Source organism: Tachysurus fulvidraco, chromosome 14 (genome assembly GCF_022655615.1).
Source record: "Tachysurus fulvidraco isolate hzauxx_2018 chromosome 14, HZAU_PFXX_2.0, whole genome shotgun sequence".
Lineage (NCBI taxonomy): Eukaryota > Metazoa > Chordata > Actinopteri > Siluriformes > Bagridae > Tachysurus > Tachysurus fulvidraco.
Window position 1 is genome coordinate 11,121,531 of NC_062531.1, and position 13,453 is coordinate 11,134,983.

Genomic DNA, 13,453 nt, shown 5'->3' on the forward strand with positions numbered 1-13,453 from the left:
CAGTTTAAATCATTTTTAGCAGTACACTAGCGTTCCAATCCCCTGAAGGAACGGAAATTGACTTAACGACATTTTCAATCCAATTGAAAACTCCAATTTAAAATTAGTCCCTTTTTTTATTGAGTGACATTTTAACCTCTGTTTTGGATAAGCTTACACAGTATTTTAGTAATTAAAGTTAACACCTTCGAATTTTAGATGCTTATCAAGCACTTGGGGCATCTCAGAGTGCAGAATATTCAAAGCTTTTAAATAAATATTTTGCCCCTAGTTGGTTAGTTAAAACAGAAGTGCTTATGAAAAACTACACCTTCTTAAAGCACTATTCATACAAGACTTTAACCGCTACTGTGGAATGTGACATGACAAGGAAACTCAGTGCTGAACATGAACACATTCCATCTTATTTTGTGGTTTCTACCAAATAGCCACGTTAAAAATTTGGCACATAATTTTTCAAATTTCATGAAACAAAAGGATCTAGCAACAGAGCAAGACAATTTTCAAATATTCAGCAAGATATTTTCATTCAAAATGTGTTAAGCTGTTTTTGCAGTGAAAGTAAGATGCAGCTGCATGTTTTTTTATGCCAGTGAATTGTTGATTTCTCCAATATGATCAGTCACAAGATTTCTAAACCTTAATCTTCCCTAACAGTATGGATCTGATGTACAATCTGCTGCAGAGCCAATCGCAGGTTTATATTAATAGACTAATTCTGATATGATATCATGTCTGTAGTCAAAGATCATTCACAAAGATTTGTATGGCTCATGAAATTTAAGCCTCACAACAAGCATATGTATTGAAAACCCCATCAGTGGCTCAGGTGAGTCTTTTTGTAAGTATATGTTTAATGTTTATGAAAGAACTGTTCAGGCAACGTCGGCTCTTTAATGTTAAGGTGCAAAGTCTTCAGGAATTTGCTTTTTACGGTTCCTTAAGTATGTGACAAGCTGCAGTTTATTAGCTTTGTGAGAGAAAGAACAGAGGTTTGTGAGCCATTTAGTTCTTATATTATATTATTGTTAAATAAGGACAGGCAGCGACTAGTTCACAGATCTTCCACATCATTAAATCTTAAAACTGATACATTTATGTTGTGTTCTTTAATAAACGAATAATTTGTCAGTTTGGGCAAATGACTGTTATAAGAGGACTGAGTATGTCAAATATGAGTATGTGTGACTTTAATGGTAAGAGATTAAAAGAAGAATCTTGTGCTTACAGATTTTTTTTCAGTACAAGTAGTTTGCCAGAAAAAAACAAAACAAAATAGTTAAGCATTTCTGGCCGTAACAATCACAGAAAAAACTCCACAGAATCCTGTCAGTGTAGAGAGTGAAGGAGGTGGCTTTACATCTGCTGTTACGCCTAAATGCTCATGACAGGACACTCAAGACACCAACCCGTGGATTTAAAATGTAAAAATGCTAATAGCTGGTTTAAGGGGAGATAATTTGTAGGAGTGAATACCCCCAGAAGAGTCGACTTTTGTGTGTGTGTGTGTGTGTGTGTGTGTGTGTGTGTGTGTGTGTGTGTGTGTGTGTGTGTGTGTGTGTGTGAAGGGCGTCTGGGGTGACAATATAAGTGGGAGACGAGGTCTGTCATTAAGGGCAGGGCTGAAAGGACTGGCCTGGCACAGGCATGGGAGTGGTACTCCTAAACGTGGCACGTGTCATGCTGTTGTGGCACAGGGCACGGAGAGATAACATACAGTAAGGTAAAAACAAAGGGGAAGATTCTGTAACCGAAGCAGACTGACACACAGACAGACGTTATAATTTGAGATGAACTTCCACAGACTTTCATGCTGAGAATTACAGCATCAGAGACGAATGGGAGTGTGTCAGGTAATTCAACTCACACATGGTGTGAGTGAGTGTCAGTGAGTGAGTCAGTGTCAGTGAGTGAGTCAGTGTCAGTGAGTGAGTCAGTGTCAGTGAGTGAGTCAGTGTCAGTGAGTGAGGTGAGGGAGGTGAGTGAGCGAGTCAGTGTCAGTGAGCGTGTCAGTGAGTGAGTCAGTGTCAGTCAGTGAGGGAGGTGAGTGAGTGAGCCATTGAGTGAGTGAGTCAGTGTCGTGAGTGAGTCAGTGTCAGTGAGTGAGGTGAGGGAGGTGAGTGAGTGAGTCAGTGTCGTGAGTGAGTCAGTGCCGTGAGTGAGTCAGTGTCGTGAGTGAGTGGGTGAGTCTGTGAGTCGGTGTCGTGAGTGAGTCGGTGAGTGAGTGAGTCGGTGAGTGAGTGAGTGCCACCCAGGGTGAGCCAGCTGCTCAGAATAGATTTATAAGCCATAATTAGAAGCAAGCTTTGAGTGGCAGTTGTTTTCTTCATGGGAGACACCCACTCACCCACACAACGCCATGCATGTGGGACAAACTCTCTCTCTCTCTCTGTGTATCATGTGACAGAGATGCCACACTAAGTACCAGAATGTTTGCTTGTGTTTTCTAATTTATATTAATTAGTAGCGTCATCAGGGAGAGTGTCTGATTAGATCAGAGTCAGAAATGTCACCTTGAATGGGAGTTGCAAAATTATTGTCAAAACGATGAATGTTTGGCAATACACTGATATTAGGATTAAAAATGCTGGACTATTTCTTACTTTCTCTCTCTGGTGAAAAAGAACATCATCATAACCTTGTGTTTTCTTTCATTTCTTTCTTAAGGCTTTTCTCCAGAGGATCATACAGATGGGAGAGAATCAACAGTGTCTGACACCGGAACAAGTCAAGGTACACAGTGTGATGCCAAATTGACCTATACTAATGACCATAGATGAGCAAAGGGAGAAAATAAGCTTAGTATAATTTTTTTTTTTTAATTGAATGTTAGACTTGCTGTCAACACTTCTTCTTTTTCTGCTGCTCTCAGATCTTGTTTTCCAACATTGAAGAGATCTTGGATGTACACCGGGAGTTTTTCTCCACGTTGGATTCCAGTCTACAGCCCGAGCCTCAGCCTCAGCACGCACTCGGCCACGTCTTCCTCCAGTTTGTGAGTTTCCTCTTAATCACCTCAACTTTGGAGCTATTCACATTGCGCTTAACCCATGGTTATCATCGCTTCTAAGCTCGGGTAGAGGAATGTTTCACACGTCGTAATTTGCAAGCAACTCTACTCTTAAAGCAGGGTCAGGAGCTCTTTTGTACGGTTCACCTCGCATTGTGCTACCAATAATGTACAGTGTGAAAATCTGTGGTGTTAAAGCGTTACAGCTAGCTGCTTAGGAACAGAAACAAAATCAGAAATTAAACAGTGTGTCTCACATCATGTGAAAATCATGACATAAGAACACAATAAATACATCATGTTAACAAAAACAAATCACAGAAGTGCACGCTGTAGCGAAGGGGAACTACGTGGTAGTGAAAAATTAGCAGAAGTTGGATATCAGCGAATGTCTGGTCAACTATAAACTTATAATGGTCAAAAAAAGTAAAAAATTGAGAATGATAACAATACCTGCTCAGGCACAGAATAGCAGACATGACTTTTTTTTTAATTCTCACTGAAGTGAAAGTGCGAGACGAGCCGTTATCTAAAGTGCTTGCAGGCTGTATTTATCCAGTCATGATTTTTGACACCTCAAATATGCAGAGAAGAAGGTTATTCTAGGGTTTAGGAATGTACAGTGTGAAACGTCAGATTATGAATAACCAGGATTAATTGTTATCCCCGGTAAAGAATGAACAGCATGCAATGTCAAACAGGATATCCTAGGATTTCGTTTAGCTGGAGTTTACAATGACCCAGTGTTAACTATTTCAAGTGTGAAAAGCCCTTTTGATCTTCTACTGACATTCAAAATGTGTTTCAGAGATGCTTCTACTTTGAGCATTTAACCTCCCGATCAATAGTCCAGCATCAATAACCACTAAGCTACAGTACCACATCTAGAAAGTGTTAATGATCTGTGGGATCACAGTGATCTACTTTAATCTGGAAATAATACATAATGGCATGTGATATATATATATATCTAGCAGTACCTTGTACATTGCAGTACATGTTTCTATTACTTGAGTTGAAGCAGGTATAAACTGTCATTCTCTCACCAACCTCTCTTTTTCTTTACTCTTAAACTGTTTTGGTCCCATTAGCAGTCACCACAGTGGTTCAGTGATCCACTTATTTTGTTGTAAGTTGGATGCCATTCCTGATAAAACTCACTCAATTTTGTCTGCACTTGGGACAAAAGACAAAAAAAATCATAAATCATATAAACACGCTTTTATTTTCCCCAAACACTCCCCTATGTAAGAGACGACGAGCATGTTACGTTGAGCTCATTAATATAAACCTGTGAGTCATCCTTGCAGCCAAATTACTGGAAGAGCTCCAGTTATAGAAAGTTAATCAGCGCCTTCTGACCACTCAGACTTGAGAATATAACGGTGTTGTCATAACAGATGTAATCGAAACCAAACAGCCTTCTACTCAGAATGACTGTAATCTAGCATTTAACCCAAATCCACCCTGACTTCTACTTTACTGTGATATTTCCTCCATCCGAGACTCAACGTTAATCCTATCATCATTTTTATGTTTAGAGACCATATCCTGCCCATGTGAAGTCCAATCACTACTTTTTTTTATTTCTATTTGAGGCATATTACTTTAAGTATCTGTCCTGCTGATGTAACCTGGGTATTATTTTAGCCCACATCAAGCCAGAAAGCATGAGTCACTGCATAATTCAGGAAGAGGAAGGTTTTGTGCAGTGAACCTCCTGAAAGAAGCAAGCACATGCTGGTTTTGAAATGAGACGAGAGAGATAAAAAAAAGTTTTAATTCAGTGATTGACTGCAGGTTATTATTGTTAATATGTGCTTATATTGCAATATTGTAATTACTAGCTGTGTAATTGTGAAGACCTTAAATATCGTTCATTTTTTGTTTCTTCTTCGGCTGTTCCCTGACGATGGAACACGGATCACGTGGTGTGCATATTAGATCTGGTACGGGTTCTACGCCGGATGCCCTTCCTGTCGTAACCCTCCTATTTTTATCCCGGCTTGGGCACGACACTGACAGTTAACTCTTGGTTAACTGTGAACGTGGCTGTGTTAGCGCCCTGCCCGGGATTCGAACCTGGGTTGCGTCAATGAGACCACGGTGTCCTGCATCTCAACCACCTGGGTGCAACCTTAACTATTGCGCATTAATTTAAAAAATAAATTTGGCAGAGGATGAAATAAAGCATTTGGGCTATTTTAGACCCAAGTGCCAGCTTTTGGATTAGGAATTCAACTGAAAAATGAAAGCAGGCTATCTGGGGTTGGAGTTGTCCTCTCTGGGTGGCAGGGTAAGAAATTCGATCTGGGTTTCTGTCTCTGTGACGCTTAGAATTCAACTTTTGTGTGTATTCAGCAGAAGACTGCTTTCAGATTTGAAGCGAGATTTCATTTTATGCTGAATATGTTTATATAATTCCCATACAGTCCATCTAGTACTTCTAGCTTCTAGAAGTACTTCTAGCTTTTATTCTGATACAAAATTGCTGCTGATGTTTAGAGATGTAAGCTGCCATCTGAGGAAATTATAAATCAAACGTTTTGTACTGTTGTTTAGGAAAAATGACCAAAAATTCAATAGAAATGATGTTTCTGAACATCGCATCATCATACACTGATATGAGTTCTAGGTGAAAGCACAATCGATTGCACAACTGTCAGGACATTAGAGACGCACACAGACACACACATGCTCAGCGGTTAAAATGTCTGCCTGGGCCAACGTTATAGAATCACAGTGAGGTTTAACTCTTGGTGTTTGTCCACTGTGGAAACGATAGTGTATGGTTTGTCCTGTGTAAGAACAGATGTCGGCTTTTGATGTAACACACATAATCGAGGCGCTTGGTGTTTGCCATTATGGTTCTGAGGCCTACAGTGTTTTAAACGCTGTAAGCATAATGAGGCACAATACTCTTACTTACACAAACACACACACATGAAATACCGCACTCACCGTAAGAGGAAATGGAGAAGTGGAAGAGGCAGAACAGATGAGAGCCTCACATCCTTTGCCACATTTTAGAGAGAGTTAAAGTGAGTGACACAGAGGGCACTATAGAGACCGAGCTAGTGAGCGAGCCAAACAAACAGAGACATAGAGATAGACAGACCAACCAACAGACAGAAACATAGACATAGCAAGATATAGAGTCAGACTGAGAGACAGATATATAGAAAGAGAGAGAGACAGAGTAAGGCATGTAACAAGAGGGAAAGACAGAGAAAGATAGACAGCCAGTGCTACATACAGAGAGAGACAAACAGATGGGGAGAGCAGAAGAAAGAAAGAAGGACAGATGGAGAAAGAGAGACCAACAGAGTGAGATTTGGATCTCTGTATTACAGTGAAAAAAGTGAATCCACCCTCGGGAGAGATCAGCACGTCAGACACAGTTACCACATTAAGCCTCAGTATTGCCTCACTCCAGCTGATATTCACACAATCTAACCCCACACATAACGTACATTAAGTGAGTTCAGTCCAGAAACTGAGTCTTGTATGAGATGATCAAGACTTGGATGAGCTAAACATCACTGTTTAGAAAGTACACACTAACGGTCTACAGATAGCCGTACTTTATTTACTCGCTTTCAGTTGTACAGAAAATCCAACACGTTCCATCGGGGCTAACCGCTAGATGGTTCAGCAGAAGAGACAATACGTGGTGACGGTACACACCCATGACCCACTGTGCATATGCATACCACTTCCTGTTTTCTTCAGGCTTTGCCTTCTTGGCTGCCACAGTTAAGTCTTCGCTGAGCTTCAATTTCAATTCCTGTGTCATACTGAATAACAGAAGTAGAACAGAAGTCTCCTTTTCACACCCACTTTCAGTAGTTTGAATGAAAAGTAAAGGTGGCAAACATCCATCACCCTCTTAAAGAAAAAGAAAGACTTTAGGCATTTAAGATGAAATGTAAAAAAGGTTAAAGATAATAATAATAATAAGCTAAAATGCTGGACAAATGCTACATTAAAGCAATGTTTCCAGCAAGCTAGCACCTCAGATTCCTGTCTGGATTTAAAAGATATTATCTCTTTGAATCGAACAACACATGTTTTCCAGTTCCATCACCAACGTTCTACATTTTTTGACACAAAACTTGTTCAGCTCATTCCCACTGCAGTAATCCTCAGCATGTTCAAGCCCTCTTGCAATGCATTATGGTCTCAGTGGATGCAGTAATTACATTTCCTCCAAGCTGTATTTAGAGTGCTGCTAATTACAGCGTGTGAAATAAGCCAATCTGCTGAGTGGTGCCTGGCAATGCATCACACAGACATTCCTGTTTTGCGCTACACAAGTACAGTACAGAAGGAAACCCTCTTAGTTCTGCAGATGGACTGTTTTGTGCTGATAACCTTTTTCCCCCCTCTGATCCAGAGAGATCGCTTTTCAGTTTATGGAGAATACTGCAGTAACCATGAGAAAGCTCTCAGGCTGCTGATGGAGCTCAATAAGATCCCTCACATCCGCACCTTCTTACTGGTGAGTGCTGTGAAAACACACATCCACGGGGTAACATAGTGTTTGTGTATGTTTTGTGGATATTCTCTTAGACAGGCACAGGTTAAAAAAACAACAACAAAAAAAACCTCCTGGATGTTTGTGTTGTAGCACTGTATGTTGCTTGGAGGGAAGAAGAGCACAGATGTTCCTCTGGAAGGTTACCTGCTCTCACCTATACAGAGGATCTGCAAGTACCCTCTTCTGCTCAAGGTACCTAGCTGTGCTGCATCATCAGCCTCGCTCCTGTCAGGGTTCTCCTCAACCAAAGAACCCATAACAGCCTTTTATTTGTTTTACCCTACATTCTACACTGTTTCTGTCTCACTCAGTGTCTGTGTGTTTGTCTGTCTGTCTGTCTGTCAGGTTTAGGTTTGTCTGTTTCTCTGTTTCATTGTCTGTGTTTCTGCATCCTTCTATCTATCTGCCTTTCTGTTTGTCTTTCTTCATCCATCCATCCATCCATCCATCCATCCATCCATCCATCCATCCATCCATCCACATCCACATCCACATATTTTAATGTCTACCTGTCTGCATGTTTGCTGGTGTATTTCTGAGTCTTGTCTTTTTGTCTGTTTATCTGATTGTCTTTACGTCTGTCTGTGTTTGTGTCTCTCTCTTTCTGTGTCTCTGTCTGCCAGTGACGTATTGCCTGTGTAACAATCTGTCATGTCTCTGTCTGCCTGTTAGTGTCTCTGTCTGTGTCTGTCTTTCAGTCAGTCAGTGTCTGTTACTACCTCTTTATCTGTTTATCTTTCTGTGCCTCTGTCTGTCTGTTTTTTGGGGTCTCTGTTTGTCTCTAAATGAATGTCCCTGTATCCCTTTCTGTCTGCTTGTGTCTGTCTGTCTGTCTGTGCTGCTCTTCAACTGTATCTGTCTGTCTTTCTTTCTTTCTTTCAGCATTTTTTACAGTTTTGAGCATAAGGTTGCGTCTGAGGTTGATTTCCTCACACTTAGCTCCTGTATTGTGTGTCCACCGTAGGAACTGTTGAAAAGGACTCCTAAGAAGCATGCAGATTACCCAGCCGTTGAGGAAGCTCTGCAGGCCATGAAGGAAGTGTGCTCCAACATCAATGAGACAAAGAGGCAAATGGAGAAATTGGAGGCGCTCGAGCAGCTCCAGTCCCACATAGAGGGCTGGGAGGTCAGTAAACAGTGCTAGTGTGGGGTAATTGTTCTCCTATCCACAATGCAGACACTTATATATACCAAGTGCATGAGCCATAGCAGTTGTTTCCCAAATGCGATAGCATTTTGAAAGCATTGTTAGACCTAGCGAGGCTGCTGGAGGTATTTCAAGCATCAACCACCTGATACTTTCCACTTCAAAACACCATCACTGTTGTTAGGATCTGGCCAGATGACTACGAAGAATAGTACAGGACGTGGCACATGTACACACACTTTTAGTAGGTCAGAGTTTCCTGTGCTAGTCTGTTTTTTTTTATATTTAAGTTAGATTATGCAGTGTCTGAATTTCCTTGTTTTCTCAGACAGAATCCATGGTAACATTTTCTTTAGAAGCACCATAAAGAGAAACAGGAAGCATTAATGCAGTAGTGTCAGCTTGTTACCCAGGAGATCAGCTGATTCCTCTGAACATGCTACTGTATGCCACCCCTTCTCTCTCTCTCTCTCTCTCTCTCTCTCTCTCTCTCTCTCTCTCTCTCTCTCTCTCTCTCTCTCTCTCTCTCTCTCACTTGTTTTGTGCATTTCGACTGTATTCCCTATTACGATCCTGTACTTCTCATCATGTTTTTGGTTTTTTTTGGTCTTGGGAACTTCTCGGCTAGTTTTCAGTGGCAGTGTGTGCTATGTTATTTCCTATCGAACAGCGTCACTCACAGTGCTTCACTGTCCTCCTATTCAGTGTGTTGCCCAGCTCATAACAGAGCTCCATTATGCTCCAGTCCAGACGCTTGTGTGCTAAGCTTCAGCAGCGCCAGCTGACTGGAGAATCTCAGAGCATGTGGGGAAAGACACACAGTTTAAGATTGAAATTTCCATGGTTGTGAAATCCATCACATGGTAGATAATGACACCTTGCATTTTGCCTCCATATGCATTTCACACGGTAATGCCACCAGCAGAAGTGCTGCTGCAGGAAGTGTTTGTGTAAAGTGGGGTTAAATGCCTTGTACAGGCTGATAGTTCCAGAAGATCGCTAGTCCGCTGGCTGGAAGTCCTCAATCAAGTAGGTTTCTATCGAGCTTAATGTAAATCATCTCTAATGGACAGAGAGTGCAGAATCAAGAGCAGACATCGTACCGGGGCTGTGATCGACCCATCTGGATGTGCCATTGATTAAAGAGACAAAATGGAGTCTCAGGCTCACGCACACACCTGAAAAGCATGGAAAAATCACATCCTGTTCAAAGGCAGCCTGGAACGAACATTCTCCCCGGATGAAATCAATTATTGACGGTCAAGAGCCTTCTGCAGGTTCAGGTTCATGACATCAAAAAAACCCTGCAGAACAGAATGTTGCACTTGTACAAAAAGGAACTGTAAAAAGTGAAAAACTTGACTTTAGGTTATTTTCAAATGTACCGAGATGAGAGTCTGTATTTTCTGCTACAATTTGTTGAGATGAGATGAGATGAGATGTACCTTTTATTAATCCACCATAGGGGAAATTCAACACAATAGCACAAGAGGAGTAATATCAATAAAAATCAAGAAAGTAGTGTATAGGATCTGATAAATGCAAATAATAAAAAAAATAGCATTGTGTATGCGTGCGTGTGCATGTGTAATACACTACACATTATGCAATAATTTAAAAATAAATTTGACAACAGTAATATATATATATATCATTATATAAGTTTAATATGTAATTACATATTAAACCATCAGTATAAAGGTGTTTAGAGAAGGGATGCATCAATACCAGTTTTTTCACAGTACCTCTTTAGTATTTGTCGATTCTGAAACACCAGACTGAGTAACTCAGTGTTAAGCAGAGGCATCATGGAACATTTCTATTAACTCTGTTTATATTGGTTGATATTGTGTTAAGCCTGCAATAAACTCTTCAGTTATATTTTTGCGCAACCTTAAACTTCAAACATCTCTTTAATAAAGAATGTGATGGTGTAAGGATGAAGGAAATCTGACCTGAATGCACACAGCAGCACCAGTAAAGTCTGCACATAATACAAAGCGTGAACAGCACCATGAATTTAGAAAGGCTTTGTCTGTCTAATATACATTACAGCACAGTGAAATGCTTTTCTTACCATGTCCCAGCCTGATAAGACGTTGGGGACAGAATAAAGGGTCAGCTATGAAACAGAGAGGGTTAACAGTGACATCATGATACAAATCTCACATCTATGAAAGTATCTGTATTCTGAATGCATTCTGAAATAAACCAGCTGTTTGCAGATTTCAGAGGTTGTCGAGTAGATGTGTACAGTATACGTTCACTTGTTTGAAGTTTCCCACTCATTTCTGAAGGTTGAGTTTTGCGCTAAGTGCTTATTAAGACTATAAACTTGTCAATGTTATGTTTTATGTTTTATAACATTCTTGTATTCTCGTTCGTCTTCCGTTGTGTTTTTTGAACCAGGGAACAAATCTAACTGATATCTGTACTGAGCTGCTTCTCCATGGCAATCTGCTGAAGATCTCAGCAGGAAACATTCAGGAAAGGGTCTTCTTCCTGTTCGATAACCTTCTCGTGTACTGCAAGAGGAAGTCCAGGTTAGAAAACAACACTGTCCACATATTGCTCACACTTTCCTACAGCGCCTGAGGTACTAGTGTCGATGGTGCATATGACGCGAGCATAAGCGTATAAAGATGATTAACGTCTGTCTCGAACACAAACATCATTTACTTTTATGGCCTTCTTGTGCCTGAAGCATCTATTGGATAGATGTTAAGGACAATATGATAAATTCTCTTTTATAATTTCAATTCTTTTTCATGTCTTTAATTGTCCAGAGTTTCAGGGAAGAAATCTACCAAAAGGACGAAGTCTATCAACGGCCCGATGTATGTGTTTCGTGGCCGAATCAACACGGAAGTGATGGAGGTGGAAAACGTCGAAGACGGAACCGGTATGGTTGCACCTCTGCTTTCTGTAACGGATATAAAAAAGGTGTCAAACCAAAGTGTAATTTGTTGCCTGTATTATTGCGCTGCAGTTTACAGCCACCATGAACACAGCACAAAAACTATTCCGGAAACTGAATCGCGATTAGCACGCACGCCCGTGTGATATAGATCCGTTTCACACCTTTGGGGGGGGTGTGTGCGCGTGTATGTTAGCATGTGTGTGCGAGTGTGAGTACCAGATGATGGGTGTGGTTCTGGTTGAAATCTGTACTGACTGAGAATTAACAGCTCTTGTTTTCACTTTCAATACATGTTAAGGTGAGGGATGTCTGCGCGTGTCGCGGTCACCGTAGGAACAAAAGCTAGCGAAGGATCAGTTGAAACCACACACGTACACATCGGCAGTCAGGGTGTGGTGTTGTCACGTATCATTCATCTGACTACAAAGTAACTGAACCAGCTTCATTATACACACCAGTAACCTACATCAGTTTATAGCAGACGTCTTATCATCATATCTTTTGTTCTCATTCGATTGCAATGCTGTATATTGTGATGCAAGTGATGATATCTCGAACCTAGTACAAACGATTTATTACTTAAGTTTGTTACTATAGATTATTATATTTTAGCTTCACATTTTCTTGTTCTATCTATTCTATATACAGTAATTTATTATATATAATAAATAATTATTTAAAAAACAAATACCAGTTAATAAATAGAATAGAAATTAAATAAAGGCTTCAAATTAAAACGATCTGCCGACAGAACAAGAACACGTTCGGCTTAAAAATGATGAAACGGGTCTAATATGGCTTAATCTCATGTGTTCGCTTTATGATGATCTTATTATAAAGAAACAGTAGACACATTTCACCAAATGCCAGAAATGTTAACTTGCTGTCATTATTCTGCAGTGATTGGGATTGCAATTAGTAATTTACTGAAGTGCTTTTAGATGCTGTAGCAGCTGTAATCCATCGTTCCCTCACCAGCCTTTTATTATTGCTCTCTCTTGAAGTTAATAAGACAAAAAAAAACATCTTACCAAGAAACTGGAAAGCCAAATTTACTGAGCATTACGCTGACATGTCTGTAAATGTTATATAAAAGTCTTCTTATAGAAACTATATCAGTGATTATTCCTTTTCCTTGTTTAATAACACGTTATTTTGCTCATCATTAGTTTAAGGTTACGTAGAGCATCTGCCATGCAAGTCAGTGTAACAGAGCTGTTACTGTAAAAACAATACAATTTATTTTTGTTGCTGTTGCCGCTAAAATTGCTTGAATTTGCAGCAAGTTTTTTTTTTTCTTAACTACTCGAATTTGTAAAACTGCCAGAACAGGATACTTCTTTTACTGCTACCACTGAAGATACATATGAATGACTTGAAGTAAAGACGTATTTGGCTGAAAGTGTGTTGTGCTGATGTCACATGAAGCATCTTGAAGCAAAACCAGAACTGTTGTCAGAACTGCTGTCCTAGAGAATGAATCGAAAACCATGAGCTCAGTCTGATTAGAGAATTCAGCATCACTGCAGCAAAAGCAGACTCATCTACAAGACCTTTCTCATGTGTACATGTCTGTAAACAACCTAAAGCTTCCAGCACTGAGCAGTGCTTTTTGGATCACTGGCCCTCACTCCTTTACCCCTCTCAGTGTCTCACTCCAGAGCTCTTATTTAATTACCCTAATTGCACCCTTATCAGGCTGCTCGGACGCCCAGCTATCCGTTAACCTCCACTCAGTCACGATTTAGTGGTCAGCTCCCTCCCGTCTTATTTCAAATGGGCTAAAAGCCCTACCTGAGGCCTTTTAGTGCCTCCAAATCTATTTCCACCATCTCA

The 13,453-nt window shown here is 40.3% G+C and overlaps 1 protein-coding gene across 2 annotated transcripts in view; it reads left to right on the forward strand.

Moving 5' to 3' along the window:
• The window catches only part of prex1 (phosphatidylinositol-3,4,5-trisphosphate-dependent Rac exchange factor 1), a 77,555-nt gene that overhangs the window by 18,559 nt on the left and 45,543 nt on the right, over positions 1-13,453 (forward strand). For both annotated transcript variants that reach the window (XM_047823043.1, XM_047823042.1), the window contains exons 2-8: positions 2,668-2,733; positions 2,873-2,995; positions 7,407-7,511; positions 7,641-7,742; positions 8,515-8,676; positions 11,107-11,240; positions 11,484-11,599. In XM_047823043.1, the coding sequence (XP_047678999.1) occupies positions 2,668-2,733; positions 2,873-2,995; positions 7,407-7,511; positions 7,641-7,742; positions 8,515-8,676; positions 11,107-11,240; positions 11,484-11,599 (808 nt within the window). The remainder of the gene's footprint in view (positions 1-2,667; positions 2,734-2,872; positions 2,996-7,406; positions 7,512-7,640; positions 7,743-8,514; positions 8,677-11,106; positions 11,241-11,483; positions 11,600-13,453) is intronic.